This window comes from Chelonoidis abingdonii, chromosome 8 (assembly GCF_003597395.2).
Source record: "Chelonoidis abingdonii isolate Lonesome George chromosome 8, CheloAbing_2.0, whole genome shotgun sequence".
In the NCBI taxonomy this organism is placed as follows: Eukaryota; Metazoa; Chordata; order Testudines; family Testudinidae; genus Chelonoidis; species Chelonoidis abingdonii.
The window spans coordinates 48611627-48624995 of NC_133776.1; the positions used below are offsets into that span (position 1 = coordinate 48611627).

At 43.1% G+C, this 13369-nt stretch overlaps 1 protein-coding gene across 10 annotated transcripts in view; it reads left to right on the forward strand.

Annotated features, from left to right (window-relative positions):
• Positions 1–1818: 1818 nt before the first annotated feature.
• The window catches only part of SAP130 (Sin3A associated protein 130), a 33963-nt gene continuing 22412 nt past the window's right edge, over positions 1819–13369 (forward strand). For 3 of the 10 annotated variants that reach the window (XM_032764782.2, XM_032764784.2, XM_032764788.2), the window contains exons 1-5: positions 2403–2518; positions 3554–3671; positions 5570–5805; positions 6795–6953; positions 8647–8758. In XM_032764782.2, the coding sequence (XP_032620673.1) occupies positions 3560–3671; positions 5570–5805; positions 6795–6953; positions 8647–8758 (619 nt within the window). In that variant the 5' untranslated portion in view covers positions 2403–2518; positions 3554–3559. Of the gene's footprint in view, positions 2519–2997; positions 3135–3553; positions 3672–5566; positions 5806–6794; positions 6954–8646; positions 8759–13369 lie in introns of those variants that run through there. The other 7 variants (XM_032764785.2, XM_032764791.2, XM_032764787.2 and 4 more) reach the window with 7 other exon arrangements.

A 13369-nucleotide genomic window follows, 5' to 3' on the forward strand; every position in this document is an offset into this window, starting at 1 on the left:
ATTGGAAATTGGCGATGACTGTTATCAATCCTTTTGACCCGTCTGCAATTGGCGATGACGGTTATCAATCCTTTTGCACCGTCTGCTGCTGTCATGGGTGCTCCTGGCTGGCCTCGCTGAGGTCGGCCGGGGACGCATGGATAAAAATGAGAGTGACTCCCCAGGTCATTCCCTTCTTTACGTTTTGTCTAAAAATAGAGTCAGTCCTGCCTAGAATATGGGGCAAGTGTACTAGAGAACCAGTGAGCATAGCCGCTCCGGGTCAGAGTCCCAGACATCCCACAGAAATTATAAGCTGCATGCCATTCTAGGGGGTGCCCCTGCAACAACCCCACCCGTTGCTTCCCTCCTCCCACACCCCTCCTGGGCTACTGTGGCAGTTATCCCCCCATTTGTGTGATGAAGTAATAAAGAATGCAAGAATAAGAAATACTGACTTTTTAGTGAGATAAAATGAGGGGGAGGCAGCATCCCGCTGCTATGATAGTCCAGGCAGTACAGAATCTTCATTAGACATGAAGGGGGATGGGGAGTGAGGAGCTCAGCTTCCCACTGCTATGATAGTCCAGGCAGTACGGAATCTTCATTAGACATGAAAGGAGGGGGGCGGTGAGGCACTCAGCCTCCAGTTGCTATGATGAGGATGGTTTTCAATCCTTTTGTACCATCTGCTGGGAATGACAGGGAGTCATTCCCATTTTTGCCCAGGTGCCCCCAGCTGACCTCACCTTGGCCAGACAGGAGCACTCATGGGATGATGAGGACGGTTTCCAAGCCTTTTGTACTGTCTGCTATCAGGAAAGGAAGGGGAGGGGATGCTGCTGTTCAGCGCTGCAGCACCGCATCTACCAGCAGCATGCAGTAGACATACAGTGACATTGAAAAAAGGTGAGATACTATTTTTTTCCCTTTTCTTTCACGGGGTGGGAGGGGGGTAAATTGACGAGATATACCCTGAACCACTCAGGACAATGTTTTTGACCCTTCAGGCATTGGGAGCTCAGCCAAGAATGCAAATGCTTTTCGGAGACTGTGGGATAGCTGGAATCCTCAGTCCCCCCTCCCTGAGCGTCCATTCGATTCTTTGGCTTTCCGTTACATTTGTCACACAGCACTGTGTTGAGTCCCTGCTGTGGCCTCTGCGTGGAGATTTTTTTCAAACGCTTTGGCATTTCATCTTCTGGAACGGAGCTCTGATAGAACAGATTTGTCTCCCCATAAAGTGATCAGATCCAGGATCTCCTGTACAGTCCATGCTGATCAGCTCTCCACGCTGGGCAAACAGGAAATGAAATTCAAAAGTTTGCAGGGCTTTTCCTGTCTATCTGGCCAGTGCATCTAACTCCAGATTGCTGTCCAGAGCAGTCACAGTCGTGCACTGTGGGATAGCTCCCAGTCCTGGAGGCCAATGCCCTTGAAATGCAGCCACACTAACCCTAATCCGAAATGGCAATACCGATTTGAGTGCTACTCCCCTCGTCAGGGAGGAATACAGATATCAATATTAAGAGCCCTTTATATTGAAATAAAGGGCTTTGTTGTGTGGACAGGTGCAGGATTAATTTGGTTTAACGCTGCTAAATTCGGTATAAACACATAGTGTAGACCAGGCCTATGCCTCAATTTCCTCATCTGTAAAATGGGCATAAGGACACTGCCTACTTTGAGGTATACTGATGAAAAGAGCTAAAGTCTTATTATGTATTAGCTGCATCCCCATCGCCTCCAAACCCAACCTAGCAAACTCCCATTCCTACAGCTGTCCCCTATACACGCTATTGCAAGGTAGTTCACATTTCTCTGTTGAGTCCTAAAGTGTTTGCATAGTAGAATTACGGACTATGCAGAGGTGATTATTTTATTGAAATGCTATTTTGTTTATATCAACTTTTACAAATGTTAATAAGGATATGAAAAATAACTGTTTGAGCAGCTGTTTACAGCTTGGTATCTGCTGACGAGAATAAGAGCTCACGTCAGGTATGATGCTTTAGCCCCTGTGCCAACCAAGGAAGTTTCGTGCAGCTATGGGAACCCGTGCGACCCACCGCACAGGCCAAAGCTCCAGTGCCAGACACAGGTCTGCAACGTTCAAGAAGGTTCAGCGATACAGGGAGCCTCGCTCTAGGCTCTCTCCGCCTCCACGAAATGCACATCTCGCGAGATCGCCTCATTACCACCCTGGATCCAAATTATATTTCAGTCCGGGTTCGCGTCGCCACTGTCTTGGCCAATCACTGCGCAAAAGCAGGCCCCGCCTTCTTCATTCTAGCAGGATTGTCTCTGCGGCCCTCTCGGTTTGAACTACTTTTCCCAGAAGCCCCTTCTACGTCTGCGTCTCAGCCTATCCTTGCGCAGACTGGGCGGGATACGGCAATGTGGGCGGGATCAACCGGAGCCAATCAGGTGGAGGGTAGCTGTGGCGGTGGAAGGAGAGCTTCGGTCTGAGCATCGGTGGCAGCGGGAGAAACGGATCCGCAAGCGGCGGCGCGAGGCCCCACCGCGCGCGGGGCAGCAGGTAGGCCAGCTCAGGGACAGCTCTGCGCGCGGCTCGGCCGAGCAGCCGAAAAGTGGTTTCGGAGCCGGACTCCGGGCGACCGGAGTGGACACGGCGGCAGAGGATCGTGAGAGGCTAAAGGGAGGAAAGGGGACCCGGCTGCGGTTTCTCAGGAACCAAGAGCTGCTTCCCCAGGGGGTGTTAGCGGGGAGCTACCCCGTTTGTTTTTAGCTGCCCCGCGGCTGCAAAGGGCTTGTCGGTGGCCGCTGCGCTTTATTGCTTGTGAACATCCGGGCTTTGCGCGTCCCTCACAGCAATAGGGGGCGGAATCTGGCTCCCTATTGGTCCCAGGTTCTTATTCCATTGGCTAGCTCTCTCGTGAGGTTATCAGTAGAACGGGCTTCCGATTGGTTGAGGGTACTAGCCTTGATCTGCGTTTAATTGGCTCATGGCCCAGCGTGACCCTGGATTGGCGCAGGGCTAGTGATGTCATCTGCTCTACTCCATCCAATCAGCGGAGACTTGAGTAGCCGGTTTGTCGGGGGGTCCGTGGGGTGAAGGCTCCCCGGCCCTTCGCGCAGGGCTGGTCCCGGCTGCAGGCCGGAGAGTGCGTGGGGACTCCCCCTCTCGGCGCTGGGTAAAGCAGATGTTCCGAGCTGCCGCCGCACAGCCACGGGGTCGCACTTGCTGTCCTGTGTATAGAGCACTGCCCGCGTTCCCCGGGGAGTGCCCCGTGAGAGACACCCCTCTGCGCTCCCAAATCTGGTCTTTCTCATCCACATCCCAGCTGAACTCCGCGCTCCTGGGGATCGGACTGTGAAAGTGTTGGGCACCGCTGTCCAGCTTCCATTCCTAAGCGAGAACGTGTCTGGTTCCAACTAGATTTTTTTTCATTAAAATTCATGGCCATTCTTCTATGGGTCCGTGTTACAAATTGTCACCTCAGACCCTGGATGAGATGGGAGAGATCAAATCTCATCAGTGTCAGCTCTAGCATTGTACGTTGAATATACTGTTAGAACTATGTTGCTTTAAAATATTCTTCACGTTGTGCAGGTGAAAATGAGTTCTCAGCAGTTTTCTCGTTCTGGAGCCCCTCCTGCAGGACTAGGACAAGCTCCACCCCCAATTTCCACCAGTGGATCTACAGGGCTGATAAACCCAACAACCACAGGTAAGGCATGTATTGGAGTTTCATTCTTCCTAACAAGCAGCTTCATTCTGAGGAATTTTGAGACAATTTTCTGCATGCTCAGCAGAATTGTATTGAGGTGATTGTGGATATTTAAACACATCAAGGACAGACATGACTTAAACTTTGATATAATTAGGTATATTAGTTTGAAGAATGGTAAGAAGCTCTTCTTCCACACCTCAAGTGTCATACTGGATCAGTGTGGGCTGGGAATGTCCAGGTTGCCTTAGGAAAACAATGTTAGCAAAAACATTTTGACCACAAGTCCCTGATTAGAAATGATCTAAAAAGTAAATTCTGGTTGGTGTAGGACATACTAGTTGAGCTCTCCGTTGGAGAGGGGAGAACTGCAAAGAAATCACAGGTAGGTTGGAACTATTAGGAGCTGCTTCAGAGCAAACCACACAGAAGTAAACATGGACCATGATCACATATAAATAGAACTGTATGATTAACTACTGTATTAAAGGGACGCTGTCAGAAAGCAGATTAAAAAAAAACAATTGATTTGTCAATGTTCCTTTAATTATTTGCTAAATGAGACTATATGTCTGATAGTTTTCAAACCCACTTTAGAAGTACCTGTTACTGTTTCATTATCTTCATAACTTTTGACTGGTGTTTGATGTCTTAGGTCCCAATTCTGCAATGAGGTCTGTGCTACCAGATGCCTGCCTCGACCTGGAGCTCATTGCAGGATCAGGGCCTGAGTAGTGAGAGTTACCACATTACTGATGCCTCCAGCAGTAAGTCAATCCGATCTTATCGAGTAAGATGGAAGGAAGTATGTTTTTAGTATTCAAATGCATAATTATGGTAGGAGATTCTGAGAGTTGTACAGTAAGTATAAAACAAATTCTACTTAGGTTTTGATTTCCTAATAATAACTAGTGTTTAAATACAGTTTACAATTGAGCTTCCCGTGCTCTTATAAATTTATGAGATGGAAATAAGACAGAAATTCCAATTTTAGTCTAATTATCACTGTCATTGTGGCAGCTTTTGTGCTTTGATTGTTGTAGTTTTTTACTTTGACACTTTATTTTTATTTTTAATTAGATAAAGCAATTGGACAATCTTGTGTTTAGTGAAGTCTTTAATAAAAAATTACATAAGAACGGCCGTACCGAGTCAGACCAAAGGTCCATCTAGCCCAGTATCTGTCTGCCGACAGTGGCCAATGCCAGGTGCCCCAGAGGGAGTGAACCTAACAGGCAATAATCAAGTGATCTCTCTCCTGCCATCCATCTCTATCCCCTGACAAACAGAGGCTAGGGACACCATTCCTTACCCATCCTGACTAATAGCCATTTATGGACTTAACTACCATGAATTTATCCAGTTCTCTTTTAAACGCTGTTATAGTTCTAGCCTTCACAACCTCCTCAGGTAAGGAGTTCCACAAGTTAACTGCGCTGCGTGAAGAAGAACTTCCTTTTATTTTTTTAAATCTGCTGCCTATTAATTACATTGAATCCATGCCTTAGTCATTTGCCTGATGGTCTTGATCAGCTTATTTTGTTCATTTAAATTTAATTATTCACTTTAAAGAGAAGTTTCAGGTAGAGGTTTATTTTAAGAAGGATGATTGTGCCTTGAGAGTGACTTGGGTTAGACCATGATGTGTGGGGATGATCCTTAGGGCTCTTAGAGGAATGCAGAGCATGCTTTGCAGGAGGATTGATGACATTCTGGAGATGTTTGTTTTTCAAGCAGGTTTTTCATACCAGTGAATGTCTCTTGTTCTGGAGGTTTTAAACAAACTGCCTTTGTATATGTGCATCTGACATTCCATTTCTGGGCTTGTGGACAAGAGTGCATACTTCTTACCCATTTTTATCCTCTTCTTTATAGTTCCTTTTTTCTTTCCTCAGCAGTGAGTGATGAATCTAATCGAGAGTCAGAAATTGCTCCCAGAGAGCACATGGGTCCTGGTGGCTCTCTACAATCTCGTGAAGAAAAACAGGAACCAGTGGTTGTTCGGCCATACCCACAGGTTCAGATGTTGGCACAGCACCATACGGTCCAATCTGGTGCTGCAGTTACAGTGACAGCTCCGCCGGCACATTTGACTCCAGCAGTGCCACTTTCTTTTTCAGAAGGACTTATGAAGGTAATGAGGTGGCTCATGACTGAGTTGTTAGTGCAAATAAGCCAGTAGAGGAGTTAATACTTTCCCAGTTCAGTCAAACAGCTCTTGACTAATTTCAGTTGTATTTCATTTGCCTCCTCTTGACTAAAATGTTCTTTTCTATAAATTGCTTTATTTATTCAGCTGTTTTCCGTGCTCTTGTTCTGTCAATATGTGCCTCTTCGGTATGGTACCCCTACTCCAGATGGCAGATTGGGAACCTTGCAGCCCTTAGGCCGCATTTTGTGACCTTTCCACTTACTTTATTTCCTAGATTAAGGATGATCTAAGTCAATTTTACAACCGCCCCATTCATTCCTGGAAGAGGGAGGAAAGAATGTCAGTGAGATACTCACTTGTGTGTATAAGTAGAGCATTAAAATGAAGTTATGGAGAATTATGCAAAAACTAGGCAATTCCTACAACTGGGCAGAATCATTTTTGTGAAGATGGGGTTAAAAAGACACAAGACAGAGACCTTTGTAAGGGGTGGTTGTAACTTGAGCAAATGGTTGATTACAGCCATTTTCTCTTTTTTCCATCTAAACCTTAACTAAACATGATCTAATTGGCAGAAGAGGAATTGTGCAGAAAATCTAAAGGCTAAGAAGGGAAGAGAAAAGGAAGAGAAAAGTTTTTGAAAAAAGTAAATCAGGGTACTAATGTCTGTCTTGTTTGGCTTTTTGTCTGTATTTGTGCTGTTTGTTTGTTCTGTGTATCTAGACACTCTGGGAGATATGATCGGGGTTCTGTTGTGCTAAGTAATGTCCTCAATGAGACACCACCCTAGCCAAAAGAGTTGCTTCCTTCCAGTTTCTCTCAGCTGAAGGGGACCCATGCTTCTTCCCTGCCTGCCAAAACACACACATCCTGTTAGCGCTATTGATGCAAACCTCACCAGGCTGTGATTTTTGAAGAGAGGTCTCTACTTCCTTGTATTGAATTGTCACTATTTTTCTTGTTTCTTGCAGCCTCCTATGAAGCCCACGATGCCCAGCCGGCCCATTGCTCCTGCTCCACCCTCTACAATGTCAGCTCCTATCAAGGTTCCTGGGCAGGTTACTGTACCCATGGAAAGCAGTATCGCACAAGCCTCAGCTATTCCTGTGGCAACAATCAGTGGACAACAGGTTTCTTTTTTCCCTACCTTGCTATTTATTAAAGTGGGTTATTGGTTGAAAGTTCCTCTGTCCAGAAACCATCAGTAGAGCAGGGAGATCTTGAGAGGGGGATGAACTAGTCCATCATTTCTCCCCAGAGTATTAGTAACCACCAAGAGAGTGTGGAGATGGGAGCAGACTCCCCATAAGAAAAATGCAGCTGAGTAGGGAGATGAAGCAAGGGCCATAGGGCCTCACCCCATTAAAACTCTAGGCAAATGGTGGGCAGCCTGCGGCCCATCAGGGTAATCCACTGGCAGGCTGCCAGTTTGTTTACATTTGCATGGTTGGCCGCAGTTTGCTGTTCCTGGCCAATGGGAGCTGCGAGAATCAGCGGCCAGCATGTCCCTGCTGCCCACACCACAGCTCCCATTGGCTGGGAACAGCGAACTGCAGCCACTGGGAGCTGTGGGAAGCTGTGCAAATGTAAACAAATTGACGGCCCGCCAGTGGATTACCTTGATAGGCCGCAGGTTGCCCACCACTGCCCTAGGCAGATGATGGTTTCATCTCCATTGGGCGGTCTGATAAGCTGGGGCCAGATAAATCTGAAGAAATCTGATTTTAGGCTCATTCTTCAGAACAAAGCACAATCCCTTCTTCTGCAAAGGTGAAGCTATCATTTTACTCTTAGAAAGATACTAGTTTTAGTTTTGAGACTCCATTTGACAGAACATATAAGGTGGTAGCATACTGACCTGCAAGCAGACTGAAATAATGAGCATTTTCTTAAACTCTCCCACTGTTGCTGCTCTACCAATGGACATGCTAGTGTAAACGGATGCTGTTTGTTTGTTTGATCACCTTATTGTCTATCTCTTCTCAGAGCAAGTCCAGTTGATGTATTGGTAAGCAACTGGTTTATACAAGTTCTGCTTTTTGTAGCCCCACCAGTGCTGTCCCACACCAGACCAATAGTGGAGAACTTCTGAAAGCTCTGAGCGTAGGCAAGGCTTTGATGTGAATGCCTGCCAAGGAGTTAATGCCAAAGCACACTCCTGATTCTTGCATTTCAAAACTCGTTTACCAGAAACAATACTCAGCTCTAGCAAGTGAAATACCATTAGGTTAACGTAAAGTAATGTGTGATACCTACTAAACTTTATTTGTAACTGAATAGCAAGTACTGTTCATGAATTTTTAGGGTAGGTGTTTCTACCTACTAGGGATTCACATCAGTTACTGCTTTTTAAGTGATGTTCCTAAATATGTCTGGAAAGGCAGTTATAAGTGAAATATGGGGAGTTAATTTAATATGTTGCAGTTCTTCCCAGTCTCCCATATTTCTGTTAATTCTGCTGAATGGTTTGATATGAACTGTCTAAAGAGATCACCAGATGCAGAAATGCCACCTGCCCAATTGAAATGGGACAGTGACTTGGAGGGAAAGAGAAATTGGTAACTGACACATACTTGCCTGAGTAGATGTGTGTTTGAGAGTTTCCACTGAAAATGGAAGGAGGCTGCAGCTTCATCCTGCAGAAATGTTCATCTGTACCCTCGTCTCATTTGTAATACCTCCGCATACTGGTGTATTTCCACAAAATTTTAAATGTGATTTGTTGCTGCCTTTGACCTTTTAACGTGGGCAGTTACCTGTGATCTTTCTCTCTGGGCAACATTTCTCATGGAATCTTCTTTTCTTTTTTCTTTTTTCCTGCAGGGACATTCCAGTAACTTGCAGCATATCATGGCAACAAATGTTCAGATGTCTATCATCCGAAGTAGTGCTCCTGGCCCCCCTTTACACATTGGAGCTTCTCACTTACCCCGAGGTGAAGTCAATGCGAGCCGTAAAAATGGCTCTTTTTCTCACTTGCTCAAGAAGGCTGCATCTACACTAGTTTCTTTTTTCCCTTAAAGTTTCCCACTATTGTTAATGCGGGTATCACTCTAGCAGTAAGAATGCTAATGTAGACAGGGCTCCAGGTTGCTGCTGGCATTTTAAGTGTTAAGTTTTCTAAAACTGCCTAGTGCAGGTATATGTGATGGTGTCAGCACCATCTTCTATTTGAACACTGTGCTGGCAGAACAGTGGGGTACTTTAGAAAACATGGCCTAGTTTAGGGAAGTCTATTGTGCAAAATGTCACGGCTTATTCACTGCTCGCTTCTGGTTGCTTACTATGCCTTGCAGTCTGTCTCCTATCCATCCACCACAATATCATTCCTATTCTGTAGTAAGGTGTAATACTGTGTCGAGTGGTGCACATTCAGACTTGTGTCTGAGATAATTGTTTGTTCTAGCTGTGTAGGTTTTTGTCTCTTCTCTCATGAGTTTGGCTATTGTGGGTTAGCCTCTCTTTCTGTAGCTTGTAAAGCAGAACATTGGTCACTTTAAGAGGAGATACCAGGTCGGCTAGCATGATTGCTGTTTGAGGGATAATTTAAGTCTGTCAGGCTTCTGATAGCAGACTTATCTTTAAGGTCTATGAATTGGGCTTCCAGTCTTAGGTAAAATCAAATTGATACCAAAAAACACCTACCAAATTTTTGCTTCCACGTCCGTCTCCTCTGTACTTGCATGGAGCATTGGTATGTTTAGATCACAATATTATGGAGTTGCTCAAGAAAGAAATCTAAAACTTTTAAGTTAATTTAAAAAAAAATATTGCTCTATACTCTTAATAGTGATTTTCGTTCACAAATAGGGGTAAAGCTCTAAAGAGCATGAACTCTGGGCGTACTGCACTTTCAGTGATCCTATATTTGTGCATGCAATATGTTGTGTGTGCAGAACTGTACTTCACCAAAGTATTTGGGAAAGAGCATGTAGCTGTATTTGCAATCTTTTACAGCTCATATGGAAGAATTTGCATGTGCCCATTTTTGTCATTGTTTTTTGAGCATTTAATTTATATCTAGTTGAGCCTTTTCGGGAACCCACTTTAACATCAATTGCTCTTTGTATTTTCACTTAATACTTATTTTATTTTCAGTCTGTCTGTTTCCAATATCTTGTTCATATTTTCTTCCTGTTAAATTACTCACTCTAGGTAATATTGAGTGAAATCTGCAGAAATTGTATGTTTCCCTTCAAATTATTTGACTGCATACTATTTGAAGTGAATTATTATGTTTGTGATCCTCTTGCAAACACAAACGGTTGATTTTTCTATGAACTAAAATTGCTGTTGAAATGCTTGAGGTTTTGGGTGATTAAAATTGTTTTTCTGATTCTAGTTTTCACACTGTAGATGTCTGATAATTTTGGCACAGCAAACAGTAGACAGATTACTGAACTGATGCCATGCATTTTGCTGTGGTGTTTTTAAAAATAGCTTCCATTTATTGTGCATCCATCTTTCCTCTATTCTTCAGCAGATGGAGATAGGTTAACAGAATTGCTAGGTCACTTTTTACACACTCATTTAATATGCAAACTATTTCAGTTACTCCTACTCACTTATTTCAATAGTTTGCAATTGAAAAAGATCAGATTTATGAAATAACATTATTAAATGTAAGAAGTTGGAAAAGGTCCAACAAAGCAGATTAGGATTTTTTGGCCTTTATTGCTAATTCCAAAAAAACCCTTCTCTATCCCTTGAGTATCATTATTCTTAACCCTAATTTCAAAGTTGCAGCACTAGAATGAAAACTAAAAGTATAAAATAAGAACATAGGAATGGCCATAGTGGCTCAGACCAGTGGTCCATCTAGCCCAGTATCCTGTTTTCCGACAAAAGCAGCAAAGAATCCTGTGGCACCTTATAGACTAACAGACGTTTTGGAGCATGAGCTTTCGTGGGTGAATACCCACTTCGTCAGATGTGGCTGGTGCCTGATGCTCTAGAACAGGGCAATTATCAAGTGATCCCTTCCGTCATCTAGACCCAGCTTCTGTCAGTCAGAGGCTTGGGCACACCCAGAGCATGGATTTGCATCCCTGACCATCTTGGCTAATTGCCATTGATGGATCTATCCTCCATCAATTTACCTAGTTCTTTTTTTAAATTAGTCTTCGTTTTGGCCTTCACAGCATCCCCAGCAATGAGTTTCACAGATTGGCTGTGCGTTATGTGAAGAACTACTTCCTTATATTTCTTTAAATCTGCTGCCTATTAATTTAATTGGGCCACCCTTGGTTCTCGTGTTATATGAAGAAGTAAAAACATTTTCTTTTTTACTTTCTGCACACCATTAATGATTTTATAGACCTCTGTGATATCCCCCCTTGGTTGTCTCTTTTCTAAAATGAACAGTCCCAGAGTTTTTAATCTCTCTTCATATGGAAGTTATTCCATACCTCTGATCATTTTTGTTGCCCTTCTCTATACTTTTTCCAATTCTAATTTATCTTTTTTGAGATCAGGCGACCAGAACTGCATACTGTATTCAAGGTGTGAGCATACTATGGATTTATATAGTGGTATTATGATATTTTCTGTCTCGTTATCTCTGTTTCCTAATGTTTCCTAACATCCTGTTAGCTTTTTTGACTGCGGTTGTATAATGAGCAAATGTTTTCAGAGAACTATCCACAATGACTCCAAAATCTTTCTTGAGTCTTAACAGCTAATTCAGACCCCATTGTTTTGTGTGTGTAGTTGGGATTATGTTTTCCATTGTGCATTATTGTGGATTTATCTGCATTGAATTTCATCTGCCATTTTGTTGCCCAGTCACCCAGTTTTGTGAGATCCCTTTGTAACTCTTAGTAAAGTCCACAGCTGATCTCTGTCTTGAGTAATTTTATATCATCTGCAAACTTTGACACCTCACTGTTTACCCCTTTTTCCAGATCATTTATGAATAGGTTGAACAGCACAGGTCCCAGTACAAATCCTTGGGGAATTCTGCCTTTTACCTCTCTCCACCGTGAAAATTGACCATTTATTCCTATCCTTTGTTTCCTGTCTTTTAACCAGTTACTAATCCATGAGAGAACCTTCACTCTTATCCCATGTCTGCTTACTTTGCTTAAGAGCCTTTAGTGAGGAACCTTGTCAAAGGCTTTCTGAAAGTCCAAGTATATTCTGTCCATTGGATCGCTCTTGTCCACATGTTTGTTGACCCCCTCCCCCCAAATAATTCTAATAGATTGGTGAGGCATGATTTCCCTTTACAAAAGACCAATTTGCCTGGTACTGAAATTTCACTCACCAACCTGTAATTGCCAGGATTGCCTCTGGAGCCTTTTTTTAAAATTGACATTACATTAGCTATCGTCCAGTCTTCTGGTACAGAGGCTGATTTAATTAGTAGGTTACATACCACAATTAGTAATTCTGTAATGTCATATGAGTCCTTCAGAACTCTTGGGTGAATACTGTCTGGTCCTGGTGACTTATTACTTCTTAATGTATCAATTGGTTATTCCATAACCTCCTCTATTGACACCTCCATCTTGGACAGTTCTCAGATTTATCATCTAAAAAGAAGGGCTCAGGTGTGGGAATCTCCCTTGCATCTTCTGCAGTGAAAACCAATGCAAGGAATTCATTTAGCTTCTCCTCAATGGCCTTGTCTTCCTTGTGTCCTTTTTTTAGCACTTCAGTTGTCCAGTGCCACCACTGATTGTTTGGCATGTTTCCTGCTTCTGATGTACTTGAAAAAAAAAAACTGCTGTTAGTTTTTTGTGTCTTCTAGTCTGCTAGTTGCTTTTCAAATTCCTTTTCAGCCTGCCTAACTGGACATTTTAATTTTGCTTGCCAGAGTTTATGCTGCTTTCTGTTGTCTTCAGTAGGATTTGACATCAAATTTTTAAAAGCTGTCTTTTTGTCTCTAACCCCCTCTTTACTCTGTTTAGCCATGGTGACTTTTTTCCCTCTCCTCTTACTGTTTTTTTTTTTTTCTTCTTCTTCACTTGGGATATACATATAGTTTGAGCCTCTATTGTGTGTTTTTAAAGTTTGTTTGTGACTGTTCCTTTTATTTCTGTTTAACTATCTTTCTCATATTTGTGTAGTTCCCCTTTTTGAAGTTAAATGCTAGTGAGACTGGGTTCTTTGGTGTCCCCCCCCCCAGGGGTATTAAATTAAATTTATATAATGGTCGCTATTACTGAGCGGTACAGTTATAATCACTTCTTGTCACTTAGGACAAGATCAAGAATTGCTTCTCCCCTTGTAGGTTCCAGAACTAGCACTTCCAAGAAGCAGTCATTAGTGGTGTCTAGAAATTGTATCTCTGTATCTTGTTGTGAGGTGACAGGTACCCAGTCAGTATGGGGATAGTTGAAATTCCCCATTATTTTTGAGTTTTCTGATTTGTAGCATTTTTAATCTCCCTGAGCATTTCACAATCACTGTCATCATCTTGTTCACGTGGTCAGTAGTGTATTCTTAGTGCTATGCTCTTACTATTCAAGCGTGCAATTTCTATCCATAGAGATTCTAGGTACACTGTTATTTGTTTAACATTTTTTCTATATTTGACTCTAAG